This window comes from Manis javanica, chromosome 14 (assembly GCF_040802235.1).
Source record: "Manis javanica isolate MJ-LG chromosome 14, MJ_LKY, whole genome shotgun sequence".
NCBI lineage: Eukaryota > Metazoa > Chordata > Mammalia > Pholidota > Manidae > Manis > Manis javanica.
The window spans coordinates 91,604,061-91,617,667 of record NC_133169.1 but is presented as its reverse complement, the minus strand read 5'-3'; the positions used below and the strand labels follow the sequence as shown (position 1 = coordinate 91,617,667).

Sequence of the window (13,607 nt, the reverse complement as noted above, 5' to 3'; positions counted from 1 at the left end):
GCACTGCAGGACGTTCAGCAGCACCTTTAGTTTCTGCCCACCAGATGCCAGTGAACTGGCACACCTCCCCCTCTCCTCCTCAGGCTGTGGCGACCCCAAGTGTCCAGACAGTGCCAGATGGCTCCTGGGGGCAAAATCGGCCCCCACTCCCCTGCCGCCACCACACACTGAGAATCATTGGGTTAGATTTCTAGTTTTCTTCTTATACATAACTGATTTTCTGAATTTCTACACAAAGAGAAACAGAAGCCTTTATATCGCTTAAGATCTCATGCTCTGGGGTCAGACGAATCTTGGTCCAAATCATGTTTGCCTGTCGCTTACTAGTGTAGAGGCCTTAGACAAATCAGTTAAATTTCTGGGCCACAAAGCTTTTAATTTATAAAATGAGGAAATTAATAGAAACTACCTTTTAGAAGTACTATGAGGAATAAATGAAATAATATACTTACCACACTCTAATATCTGTCAAAAAGTAGGCTTGGTAAATGTTTTTTTATATGTAAATCTGTCTTCTAGCCTCCTAGGCACATAGTGGTTGATTCTCAGATCTAGGCTACAGATGCCTCCCTGCTGGAGACCAAAACTCTTAGCTCGGCCTTCACCAGAGTAGATTGTATTCTAAGGAAAGTCTTTTAATTCTTCTAAACCAGAATCAACTACCTAGCCTGTGGTGTTTGAAGCTTCAAAAGTAATTTAGAATCCTGGGCTGACCTACACCAGTCAAGTTACAATATGCATGTAGAAGCTCATGATTCATTGGTTCGCTGCTCAGCTGGTGCTGTTGGTCAGAGTGCCAGGTCCGTGGTCAGTATATGGACCCAACAGAAGACCCTGTTGGTGGTCGCAGAGGCAGTGGATTCTGATGATGTGTTAAGAATCCAGTGAAACTGATATGAAAAGTAGTAAAAATTCAGATTGAACAGTTGCCTTTTTGAAAAAGCAGTGGTGGACTGTTTTAGTGATAATATATTTTTCTCAGTAATATTGTTGATTTGCCAGGCTAGCGATTTGAAACTTTTAAAAAAAAGTGTTTAATAAATCTGGTAATAAGAGAATAGCTTCTAGCACTTTTTCATGGGAAAAAAACCAACTTGGATGGTAAATGAAAACAGTGAATACCAGGAGTCATGTCGGGTCACTTAGTGCCCATGTTCCAGGCAGGAAGCTACATTCGTCCTTATTAATGTGGATCTTGAAAGTTATACATTGAGTGGCAAATACTTTGTTTCATGTTCAAGAAAATTAAGAATAAGAAATTATTTTGTATGTGCCAACGGGTTATCTGAGTACCCATATAAAGTGACTTTAAAAAAATTTTTAGATTTTCAGGGATTTTTTAAATTAAGGTATCATTGATATATACTCCTATGAAGGTTTCACAAGAAAAACAATGTAGTTATTACATTCACCTTGTCAAGTCCCCCTCCACAGCCCATTGTAGTCACTGTACATCAGTGTAGCAAGATGCCACAGATCCACTATGTCCCTTCTCTGTGCTACGCTGTGTTCCCTGTGACCCTACACATACCATGTGCACCAGTCATGATACCCCACAATCCCCTTCTCCCTCCCTCCCCACCCACTCTCCCCCACTCCTCCCCTTTGGTAACCACTGGTCCCTTCTTGGAGTCTGTGAGTCCGCTGCTATTTTGTTCCTTCAGTTTAGCTTCGTTGTTATACTCCACAAATGAGGGAAATCATTTGGTATTTGTCTTTCTCTGCCTGACTTATTTCACTGAGCATAATACCCTCTAGCTCCATCCATGTTGTTGCAAATGGTAGGGTTTGTTTCTTATGGCTGAATAGTATTGCATTGTGTATATGTACTGCATTATCTTTATCCATTCATCTACTGATGGACACTTAGGTTGCTTCCATATCTTGGCTACTGTAAAAAGTGCCATGATAAACATAGGGGTGCATATATCTTTTTGAATCTGAGAACTTGTATTCTTTGGGTAAATTCCTAGGAGTGGAATTCCTGGGTCAAATGGTATTTCTATTTTTAGCTTTTTTGAGGAACCTCCATATTGCTTTCCACAATGGTTGAACTAGTTTACATTCCCACCAACAGTGTGGGAGGGTTCCCCTTTCTCTGCATCCTCACCAGCATTTGTTGTTCCTAGTCTTTTCTATGTTGGCCATCCTAACTGGTGTGAGGTGATATCTTACTATGGTTTTAATTTGCATTTCCCTGATAATTAGCAATGTGGAGCATCTTTTCTTGTTGCCTGTTGGCCATCTGAATTTCTTTGGAGAAGTGTCTGTTCAGATCCTCCACCCATTTTTTAATCAGGTTATTTGCTTTTTGGGTGTTGAGGCATGTGAGTTCTTTATATATATTTTGGATGTTAAGCCCTTGTCAAATATGTTGTTTATAAATACATTCTCCCATACTGTAGGATGCCTTTTTGCTCTGCCGGTGATGTCCTTTGCAGTACAGAAGCTTTTTAGCATGATGTAGTCCCATTTATTCATTTTTGATTTTGTTTCCCTTGTGCAAGGAGGTTCGTTCAGAAAAAAGTTGCTCATGTTTATATTCGAGATTGTTGCCTATGTTTTCTTTTTTCTTCTAAGAGTTTTATGGTTTCATGACTTACATTCAGGTCTTTGATCCATTTTGAGTTTACTTTTGTGTGTGGAGTAGACAGTAGTCCAGTTTCATTCTCTTACACGTAGCTGTCCAGTTTTGCCAACACCAGCTGTTGAAGAGGCTGTCATTTCCCCATTGTATATTCATGGCTCCTTTATCGTATATTAATTAACCATATATGCTTGGGTTTATATCAGGGCTCTCTAGTCTGTTCCACTGGTCTATGGGTCTGTTCTTGTGCCAGTACCAAGTTGTCTTGATTACTGTGGCTTTGTGGTAGAGCTTGAAGTTGGGGAGCATAATCTCCCCACGCTTTATTCTTCCTTCTCAGGATTGCTTTGGCTCTTCGAGGTCTTTTGTGATTCCATATTGCAGGGATTTTTAAATTTATTAGTTCACTGTTCTCTGAAATAGCTTATAAGATGTGGTGTCTGACAACATTTTTATTTCTTTATTTTTAGTTTCCTGGAGGGATATTTCCACACATTTGTTTGATTCTTTGTCAGAGTGAATTCTTTGGGTTTGCATATTAAGTCAGTCTAAATCAGTTGATAAAATTGTATTTCCTTTATAAATCTGAGAACCCTGTCCTTCCAGTCTTTTCAGTGCTGCCTTCATCTTATCATACTTTAAATGATAATTACTCTGAGCTAGTAATTTCATTAACAAGCAAACATAGATAAGAGACTATGAGTCCAAAGCCTTTCCTTTAGCTGTTTAAATTTGAAGATTTTATCAGTTGAGAGAAGATTGATTTGAAGGAAATATATTCTTTCAACCTAATGTGATTTTGTTTTTCAAAACCGTTTGGCTGTTAGGAAAATCTGGAGAAGATGGGACCCCGTGTTCTGGATTTGCAGTTAGAATTTGATGAACAGGCAGTGCTTACGGAGAATATAGTCTACCTGACCAATTCCCTTGAGGTAAGAAGGGCCAGGGATCCTAATAACTAGTTAGCTGTAGTGAACATAATCCAGTTCTTTTGTTTTATAATAAATATACCTTTTTATAAACTCCATGTTCTATATTTACTATCTTTGCCAAATATAATAAATATATAGAAGGGCAAAAGAATGGGTGGGTGTAGAGGTTGTAGGAAGAAAAATGATCTGTCATCTTATTCCACTTATCATTTATTCTACACATAAGATATTAACTCTATATGCCTGGATTTCCCCCAAAAAATTATCTTTAAATAAATGAGGAGAGACTTTATATTCAAATGCTTTTAAAGTCTCATAGAGTACTCTGAATTGCTTTTTTCCCTTCTTCCCTTTTAGACCTCAGATGCATAGAATTGGATTAATTAGAATCCTTGGTTCATAATATAATTTGTCTGTCTGGCCTTGGTTTTTTAAAAATTAGTAATATAATGAACATCCATGAAGTTACTACCCAGCTTAACGATTAGAACATTACCAATAGCTTTCAAATATCTGTGAGTTTGTCCCTGTCCCATCTTCCTGCCCCAGTGACAACTTCATATATAGATTGTAAAAATGCTGTCTCTCAGACAACTGAAGCAGAAGGAAAGATAAATTGCTTTATAAAATTGTGTTAGTAGGACTCAAAGAGTGGTTCTAATGATGACAAAGACACTAAAGTAAAAAAAAAATTCAGGTTTCGAGTTTGAATAAAATTTTTCATGCAATATGGGAATGAGTGGAAGAAAGTTATTTCTAAATAATAAGCATTTTGTGTCATGTAATTATAAATGAGTTAAAAGTTTAATTAAAAATAGACATTTCTTTTATGTGTATTTCAAAATGTTCATATATATTCATGGAGGGCAACAAATGTCTTGGATCTTTTCATGGGGACAGTGGGGTCATTCACATTTCAGTTGTGTGCAATGTGCTACATTTCTGAGTTTTTCTGTTTATGTGGCCACCTTTTATGCTGATTTTTCTTTTTCTCTTATACAAGAGGTAGATGCCAGATTTTATTGTAGAAAATGGTAAACCTGACTATATAAATGACAATCCCATGAAACATCTAGGATAAGTGTTAAATAATAGATTACAGATTTCAGTTAATGTTTATATGGAAAATAATAGAATTGCACAAGCCATTTCATATTAAGTGGAGAACTTAGTTTTGCTCTTTGGTGAAATGAGGTGGTGATTAATTTCAGTCCTATTAAGTGATACTAATGACTTCCATTTTTTCTCTTCTATTTAGCTAGAGCATATAGAAGTCAAGTTTGCTTCTGAAGCAGAAGATAAAATCAGAGAAGACTGCTGTCCTGGGAAACCACTTAATGTTTTTAGAACAGAAGTAAGTTGAAAGAATCTCACTGAATCATTGCTTGTTAGAGCTGGAAGAGACTTTAGAGGTTATTACATCTAAACCTGTCATCATTAAAGAAGGAAGGAGGTGAGGTCCGGAGAAAGGGAGTGACTGGGTTAGTCCACTTAGTTTGTTAGAAATGGGGCTGGATTTGAGGTCTTCTAATTCCCTGGTTGGTCCAATCCTCACTTTCCTTACTCCACTATTAGGGATGGTATCTGATGGTATTTGTAGGTTTAAAAATAAAAATATGATTTTCAAAACCTGATATTTATTAAAAAGTACAATGGAAATTGAAATCTAAGACTCTTTTTAAATGATAAAAAGGAGCTTTCATACTTTAGGAGAGTCTTGGTTTGATAATGCTATTCAAGATATTTTGGCTTCTGGCGTAAACCAGATTAATGAGTATCCCTTGGTCTTGATGTTATTGGACATTAGAAGTGTATCAGAGATCCCGCCTCCCTCTGCAGTATTCCAGCTTGATCTCCCATAACAGCCATTTTCTCTTCTTGTCAGCCTGGAGTGTCAGTTTCCCTAGTGAATCCCCAGCCATCCAATGGCCACTTCTCGACCAAAATTGAAATCAGGCAAGGAGATAACCGTGATTCTATAGTCAGGCGTTTGATGAAAATGGACCGAGGAATCAAAGGTAAACAGTCTACCTGACATGCACCCTTGGGGGTGGTCCATGTGGCCGTTTCTGCGAGGGGAGAAGAGGAAGGAAGTGACCGGCTTCAGGGACGTCTGCGTAGAGTTCTGGAAAATGGATTGTCTCCAGAGACAGGGATCCTGTGTTCTCTTTGGGACGTTGTGCTAGGTGGCCCAGTGACTTGGCTCTGCTACTTACGCTTTAAACTGACCTCTCTTGATGTGATGAGTACACGGGATCAGGTCCTTACGAAAGACTCCATCCGGCTTTACAATTGTGATTGGCAATGTCTCTCAGAGGTATTCAGAATTAAGACACATGACCCTTAATATTCCAGACTAACACACCTCACTGGGTGTGTTCCTGGAGAAGGAAAAGAAACAGAAAAAGTTAATTGAGTGTCTGCCATATATTAGCCATTTAATCCTTTTACCATCCCGTGATGTAGAGGGTTTTACTCTTCCCTCTTTACACATGAAGAGATGGTGGTCAGAAAGGCTGAAGAACTTGCAAGTTGTATTTAGCTAGTAAATTCTGCATCTGGAATTCAATCTCAGATCTAATTTGACCCTTGAGACTCATATTTTTTCTTCTAAACAAAGTGCCTCCAGGTAAAATTTATGTAAATAATCTTAATTTCCTATCAGGATTCAGTCTAGATCTTCTCTGATTAGATTTAATATAGTAATATATAGCTTGTTTTTTTTAATCATTTAACCAGGTCTTAGGCTGAGCAGAGTATGAAGGGAGTTAGTGTGTATCTCTGTATTATTTTTCTCTCAAATTTAGAAGACAAATTAATCTTGAGATTCCCTTTTTTGCATCATCTCTCTCTTTCCCTGATGACAAGAGGTGATTGGGCCACATTCCATCAGTATAAAAATATTCTGAGAACATTTATAAATCCCTGACACTGACCTAATTCATGGAACTGTTTTCAGGGTAACAATATTCCACTGACATTGAAGACTTAAGATAGTCCTTTGGAATTCGTTCTGCCATGTATATTTTATGTTCAATCTGCCTTGCTTTTAAATGTACTCACATGTAGGACTCTTGAAGCCCTTGGTGCACCCTCTATGGACGTTTCCTGAGAGACTCATGTGTAGTGTGTGTGAGACCCTGTGCACGTACTAGGGGCTTTGGGGCGCCACGGAGGATCGTTTGTCAGGAGGCTGCACCTAGTGGGGGAGCAGGGGACTGAGCTGGCCAGGTGTGTTGTCACGGTCTAGGGGAGCTGCTGAGTGTGGTAAGAGAGCAATCAGTGGCAGCACAGAAAAGGGGGGGTTGTTTCCAGCTAAGGCAATTGGGGATGAGCTTATGGGGGAAATATTGCTTGGATGGGGCCTTGAACATTATGCTTGTGAGGTTCAGGAGAATGGGGGTCCTAGCAGGAGGGAAGCACTGATGATCCACTGGGAACAGCAGTGTGTTAGGGTTTAGGGTTTTCTGTTTGTAAACGGTTTTAAAAATTGTGGTAAAATATACATAACACAAAATTGACCGTTTTAGTCATTTTTACATTCACAGCTCAGCAGCATAAAATATATTCATGTTGTGCAACCATCATACTATCCATCTCTACAACTTTTTCATCAACCCAGATGGAAGCCCTGCACCCCTTAAACAATAACTCCCCATAATACCTCCCTCTAGTCCTGGTAACTGCTGTTCTACTTTCTGCCTCTGTGTCCTTGACTATTCCAGGCACCTAATGTAAGTGGAACTCTACAATGGTGAGAGAGTGGCTTATTTAACTTAGCAAAATGTCTTCAGGTCCATCCATGTGTTTATAGAGACTTGTCATATTTCCTCAGTAAACCAGGTACTGTGGAATGATAGTGCCACCTTAGTATTTGTGGGTCACACAAAGTAGCACTTGACAGTGTTGAAATATGTTGAAATATGAACATATAGGGAGCTGCTCTGTGGCTTTCCATTTGGCTCTTTAATATTGCAGATACTCAGTCATTCAGAGATTTTGTAATAGGAACTCTCAGCCTTAAAGAACAAAAAGGAGCTTTTAAAGAAAATAGATATTTGTGTGGACCCACTGGATGGGATTATTATGAGGTTGTAGCACCTGTATTGAAAATGGTGTTACATAACGTTAAACCTGCCTCCCTGTCAAGTACACCCAGGCACAGGATAGACTAGGTTCCTCAGAACTGCACTGAAATGTCGTTTCTGGATCTCGCCTTTTCTCACTGAGCCTCTGGCAGGTTCTTACATCCTTTGTCATACTAGTTGTGAATAATATTATCATGATGTGCTTTAAGTTTGGTGTTAGTAGCTGCTGTGAATTTAAGAAAGTAGAAATGTTAGGGGGAGTTTGAAATTGATACTCCTCCGAATATCTAAGGAAGAGCTCTAACCCTGAGACTTCTCCAAAGCTCCCAGGATGCTTTGATTATGTAAGGGGGCTACGTGTACTGAGTATGTGAGATGGGACAGAAGGGAAATTCAATAACATGTTTCTCAGTCTGTCTGCTGCAGTAGCCAGCAAGTCGTACAATTAGTGCCAATTGTATTGAGGGTGATTATGATCTAGGTCCAGGAGGAACTGGACTTAGACCATCATTTCACTCCACAAAGGCCACTGAGCAACTATTTGATGATAATGACTTTAAATCACTCACAGCCCAGGGCACATATGAACTAATAACTTGGAGGTGAAAGGCTCCATTTCACATTATCAATCCCTGGGGACTTTCAATCACTCTCATCTTTTCTCTGAGTGCCTTAATTCTTGTGTAGTTGCAGGATTAAATTTCAACATTTTCAATGATAAGAGAGGTCTGGGATAAAAAAAAGTGGTAAAACCACTACGAAAGCTCCAAGAATTTATTGGCAGTAATGAGCTACATGGTGAAACATCAAAGGAAATGTGTTTTTGTCACTTAGAAGCCTGATTGAGTATTAAGGCTCCTTTGAAATAGTTTGATTCAGAATTGCTTGGAATGATGAGGCCGATCTGTTCCAGAGACACCGAGGAAGAGAGAGGGGCAGATCTGCAGTGAACGGCCTTGTGCATAAGATCTGCTGGCAGGGTTCCCAGTGCCTCCATAGCAAAGGGTTTGGTGTCACTGACACACATGCTGAATTGCAGTAGCTTTTAAAATGAACTGCATTCTTCCCCAGAATAAGATCTTGGCTGTCATGAAGGCTATATCTGCTGCTTTCTCATTTTAATTTTCAGGGCTTGAGTGATGTCTGGGATAGAGTGTATGGTCTCTGCAGGGACTGTCCAAAAACTCTCAGGCAGGGTTTGCCTTCCAGGTAGGCGCTGGTGATTGTTGCATAAGCCCCAAGAGCCCTGCTGCCGACTTGCAGTCCTTCAGGCTTTGTTTCCCAAGGGAGGGAAGGCCTGGGTAACCTGTACTTCTGGCCTAGCCAGCAGCTGCATTAATGTCTCCTTTTATCTTCTGTCCCTCACACGCTAAGCTTCACACCCTCGAGACAGTGTGAGGGAGTATGCCCCCCGGACCACCCAGTGAGGCGCTTTAGAAAGGGGTGGGCAGTGACCTGCGGGTCATGCCACACTTAGAGGGAGACGCAAACCCAAAATCAGCATTTGTAGTTATTTATGTGTTCTCTACCACATAAAATAAAACCATTTAATATTGGAATGTCTCAGAATTGCTGAAATAAATAAATTTCGGGGGCGCTTAGTTGGTGGCAGGATTGTTGGGTCATAGGTTCGTTCAGGCGACAAGTGCGTTCTTTGCCGGGAGCCGTCTTGGCAGCTTGTATAAGAGCGGATCAGGAAACCTGGAGCAGGGCCCGGTCGAGCTCACCCAAAGGCTCGGAACCCTCGGAGCCGCGCCCCCCCCACCCCCCACCCCCCACCCCCATCCCGCCGCCTCCTCTCCTTATCTGCCATCACGTCCGTACAAACACTTCCGGCCTTTGAGTGGAACAAGCTAGTGATGGTGTTTCTTAGAGCAGTGATTCTTTCTCCAAAAGTATCTTCCAGAAAAAGTGACAGTTCTTGCAGTTTCAGTGTATTCCAGGAAGCAAGACAGGAGAGAGAAATTCATTTTAGACTTTTGGATAGTCTGAAAAATGGTTAATTGAAGCATGTGAAAAGTGACTTGAGAAACCACACACGCTAATGCTCAAAAGTAGGCTCAGGGCTTCCTCTCGGTCTGTGCGTCCAGGAGGCTTGTCACGCAGATTCTCTGACGAGCTTCGATCTGGGTAAGAGCGGATAGAGCATGAGGATTCGTTCGATTTAGCGTTGCTTTCTGAGATTGGGTCCTGTTTGATAACTGAAGAAAATACTTCTTAGATAGAACAGCCTTTGTGTTTAAAATGTGAATTATCAGGCTCAGGCAAGGGTTTGAGTCAGTGACTGTCATCAAGCGCTCATGTTGATGACCTCTTTCACTGTAGACCTTTCCAAAGTGAAGCTGATGAGATTCGATGATCCACTGCTGGGGCCTCGGCGAGTTCCCGTCCTGGGCAGAGAGTGCGCTGAGAAGACACCCATTCCTGAGCACGCCGTTTTCCACGTGGACCTTGGGAGCAAGAAAATTCATCTCACTGAAAATGGGCTTCAGGCAGATGTTGGTGATACAATTATCTATCTGGTTCATTAAAGTCATGCAAATTGGATTTATTCTGATTTCTGGGAACATGACTGTTCTGAGAACCTTAGTCTGGACCTAAATAGATTTCATTTTTAACCATATTCTGCATGTAATCAGAATCAGACCAAGTCATCTTGGATTCCTAGACCTAATAAATTTTCTTTTTCTTTCTTGGGGCCTCTAAGAGAAATAGTTTGTACTACTTTTTTTTTTTAACAAATTACTATTTCCCAGAAGCTTGTAGTCTTTCATATTAACACCAAAGTGTCAGTATGCTTCTTTTATGAAACTTACTTTATACTCTGTATGAAGGCTAAGGAATATCTAAACCTTGTTACATTATATCTGTTACAGAGTTAGATGTATTCTTTAAAAAGAAAAAAGTTAGACATCTAGTATTGTTTGTTAAAGCCAAGAACTCTTATGACTTAAAAGAATAAATGAGAATATTTTGACTTGGTTATGATCACTAAGTATTTTACATAAAGCATAAGTAGCATGAGTAATTTTTTTCTGGATATGTCTACCTGGGCAAAGGGAAAAGAAAACAAAAATGGACACGTGGGACTACATCAAACTAAAAAGCTCATGTACAGCAAAGGACACCATCAACAAAGCAAGAAGGCCACCCACTGTGTGGGAGAATATATTGTAAATGGTATGTCTGATCAGGGGCTAACACCAAAATACATAAAGAACTCCTATGTCTCAATATCGAGAAAACATCCTGTTTAAAAAAATGGGTGGTGGACCTGAATAGACATTCTTCCAGGAAGACATATAAATGGCCAACAGGCACATGAAAAGATGCTCCACGTCACTAATCATCAGGGAAATGCACTTCAAAACTACAATGAGATACCACCTCATACCAGTTAGAATGGCCAACATCCAGACGACAAGAAATGACAAGTGTTGGCCAGGATGTGGAGGGAAGGGAACCCTTGCATACTGTTGCTGGGAGTGTAAATTGGTGCAGCCACTATGGAAAGCAGTTTGGAAACCGAAAATGGAAATACCATACATAGCTTAGTATTTCCACTTCTGGGAATTTACCTGAAGGAAACAAAATCTCTGATTCAAAAAGATCTATGCACCCCTATTATTTATTGCTCCATTATTTACAGTAGCCAAGATAGGAAAGCAACCAAAGTGTCTGTCAACAGATGAATAGATAAAAAAGATGTGGTATATATACAGAATGGGATATTATTCAGCCGTAAAAAAGAAATCCTGCCAAATCCTTACAACACGGATGGACCTAGGGGTGTTATGCTAAGTGAAATAAGGTGGAGAAAGATGAACACCATATGATTATATGTGAAATCTAAAAACGAAACAAAATGAACAAAACAGCAGTAGACTTACAGACACTGAGAAGTGACTGGTAGTTACCATGGGGAAAGGATTGGATGGGTGGTTGAAAAAGGTGATGGGGAAAAAGGCCAAAAAATAAAAAGAATGAATAGGTTTTATATTTATAAGAATTTTTTTAGTTTTAATATGTTCGATTAATCACCAATAATGTTTTTTCAATGATATTCAGATGTAATATCAATTTATAAGCAGTTTATTTATTTATACTAAATTTAGGGATTTTTAAAAGAGGACTTTCCCCCAGAAGTCTGCATTTATCAAATTGTCTTGAGTCCAGTTATGTTTAGAGATAATACCTATTGAATTGCAAATTGTTTTATTCTTCCTGGAATGTCTTTTGATATTGTCTGCCATTTGTCTTCATATGAGGAAAAAATATTAGGTATTGACTGGCACAAGAGAAAAACATTTCCATTTCTTGAAGGGTTCAATATGGAAAGAGGCCAAGTTTGAAAACCCTAAGAATTCTAACTTTCAGGTGTGAAGAGATTTTATTGAGTGTCTTTGTTTTGCTCTCTACAGTTTGATAGAACTGGCCTAGTTGAATGCTTTATCACAGATCATCAAAGCAGATCATAGAATGTTAGGACGGAAAGATCCTTCTGAGATCATCAAGTACACGTTGTCCTTTAGCTGCTGGGGGCAGGCAGGCATAGCCTAGTAAGATTGCTCTGAAGTCAGACTACCTAGGTCAGATTTCCAGTTCTTCCATTTGCTACTTGGGTGAATTTGGCCAATCACTTAGCCTTAGTTTCTTCATCTGTAAAATGGAACTAATAATGTACCTGCTTTCTAGGCTTCCTGTGAGGTATTTAGGTGAAACAATCTAGGAAAATCATATATATAGCATAATGCCTTGCAAGTGGTAAGCTTTCATTAAACACTACTGATGAATAATGACAATACGCACCAGAGCGTATTGGTTTAAGATTCCCATTGGCTGTGATCATGTCCTTTGCGCTGGTTCCTTTGGGGCAGTTGCTTCATTGTTCACCCTCTAGATTCTTCTGCTGCCCCCTCAGTCTGTCGAGCCTTAGTTATTCTCCACATCAAGTAATCCTTCCTGGTGCCCAAACACAAGCCTACTTAGGTTTAATGTAGGCAATTTAAACTATATGTGCTTGGCAAAAAAAGAAAATAATTTCAATTTTGTGAGTGATTGCGCCTATCAAGTGAGCCTGTGAATTTCTGTTAGCTTTGTACTAAATGTGAGTTGGGATTCATGGATCCTCTATTCTCTCAGGCTCAATTCCTGTGTGTCTTCTGTAGAATGAGCATCTTGCTGAGCTGAATATGCCTCTTGTGTTTGAAGATACAGGAGTTTTTTACAAGGAAGCCCCTAAGCATAAGCCCATTACTTCATTTGCTGCTCAACTGAAGAAAAGCAATTAGTTGAAGTGCTGAAGGTAAAACAGACTGCCCTGAGCTTATTGATAAAAGATTGGTATCTTCCTAAAAGCTTTTCATGCTTTTTAATATGAAATACAGTGCACAACACAAAAAGTGAACATGAAACATACAATATACACACAAATACATTAAATACAGAAAGTGAACATCAAAACAGCTTATCAACAAAGCAGAAACCTATGTAATCATCAGTCAGAACAGCACAATGCCAGCCCCTCAGAAGCCCGTAGAGGCGGGCCTGTGGTCTAGTGTAGGATCGGTTTTGGTGCCTGTTCCACGTGAGTTTGAAAAGAATGTTGACTCTGCAATTGTAGAGTTCTCTATATGCTCATTAGGTCATAGTTGCAGACTGAATTATTCAAATCTACATCCTACTATTTTTGTTTTCTTGGCTAACTCCTTGTTTTTGAGAGATGTACTAAAATGATGACTGCATTTACCTTTTTCTCCTTTTAAGACAGTTTTTGTTTATATGTTTTGATTGTTGTGTTATTATATGCATGTAAATTTAGATTCTATTCCTGGTAAATTGAACTTTTTCTAATTAGGAAGTATGTATTTTTAGAAATGATTTTCCCTAAAAGCTATGATGTCAATAAAATAACAGTTTTCTTTTGGTTAGTGTTCATGTGGAATATCTTAGTCCATCCTTTTACTTGTAATCTTCTGAAGTTTTATTTTCTTTTGACAA

General features: G+C 39.3%; 1 protein-coding gene across 1 annotated transcript in view; it reads left to right on the top strand.

Annotated features, from left to right (window-relative positions):
* Window positions 1-13,533, top strand: part of LARS1 (leucyl-tRNA synthetase 1) — a 66,199-nt gene extending 52,666 nt beyond the window's left edge. Inside the window, exons 29-32 of the mRNA XM_073221911.1 lie at window positions 3,415-3,519; window positions 4,778-4,873; window positions 5,405-5,537; window positions 9,933-13,533. Of these exons, the coding sequence (XP_073078012.1) occupies window positions 3,415-3,519; window positions 4,778-4,873; window positions 5,405-5,537; window positions 9,933-10,138 (540 nt within the window). The 3' untranslated portion in view covers window positions 10,139-13,533. The remainder of the gene's footprint in view (window positions 1-3,414; window positions 3,520-4,777; window positions 4,874-5,404; window positions 5,538-9,932) is intronic.
* The last annotated feature ends 74 nt before the right edge of the window (window positions 13,534-13,607 follow it).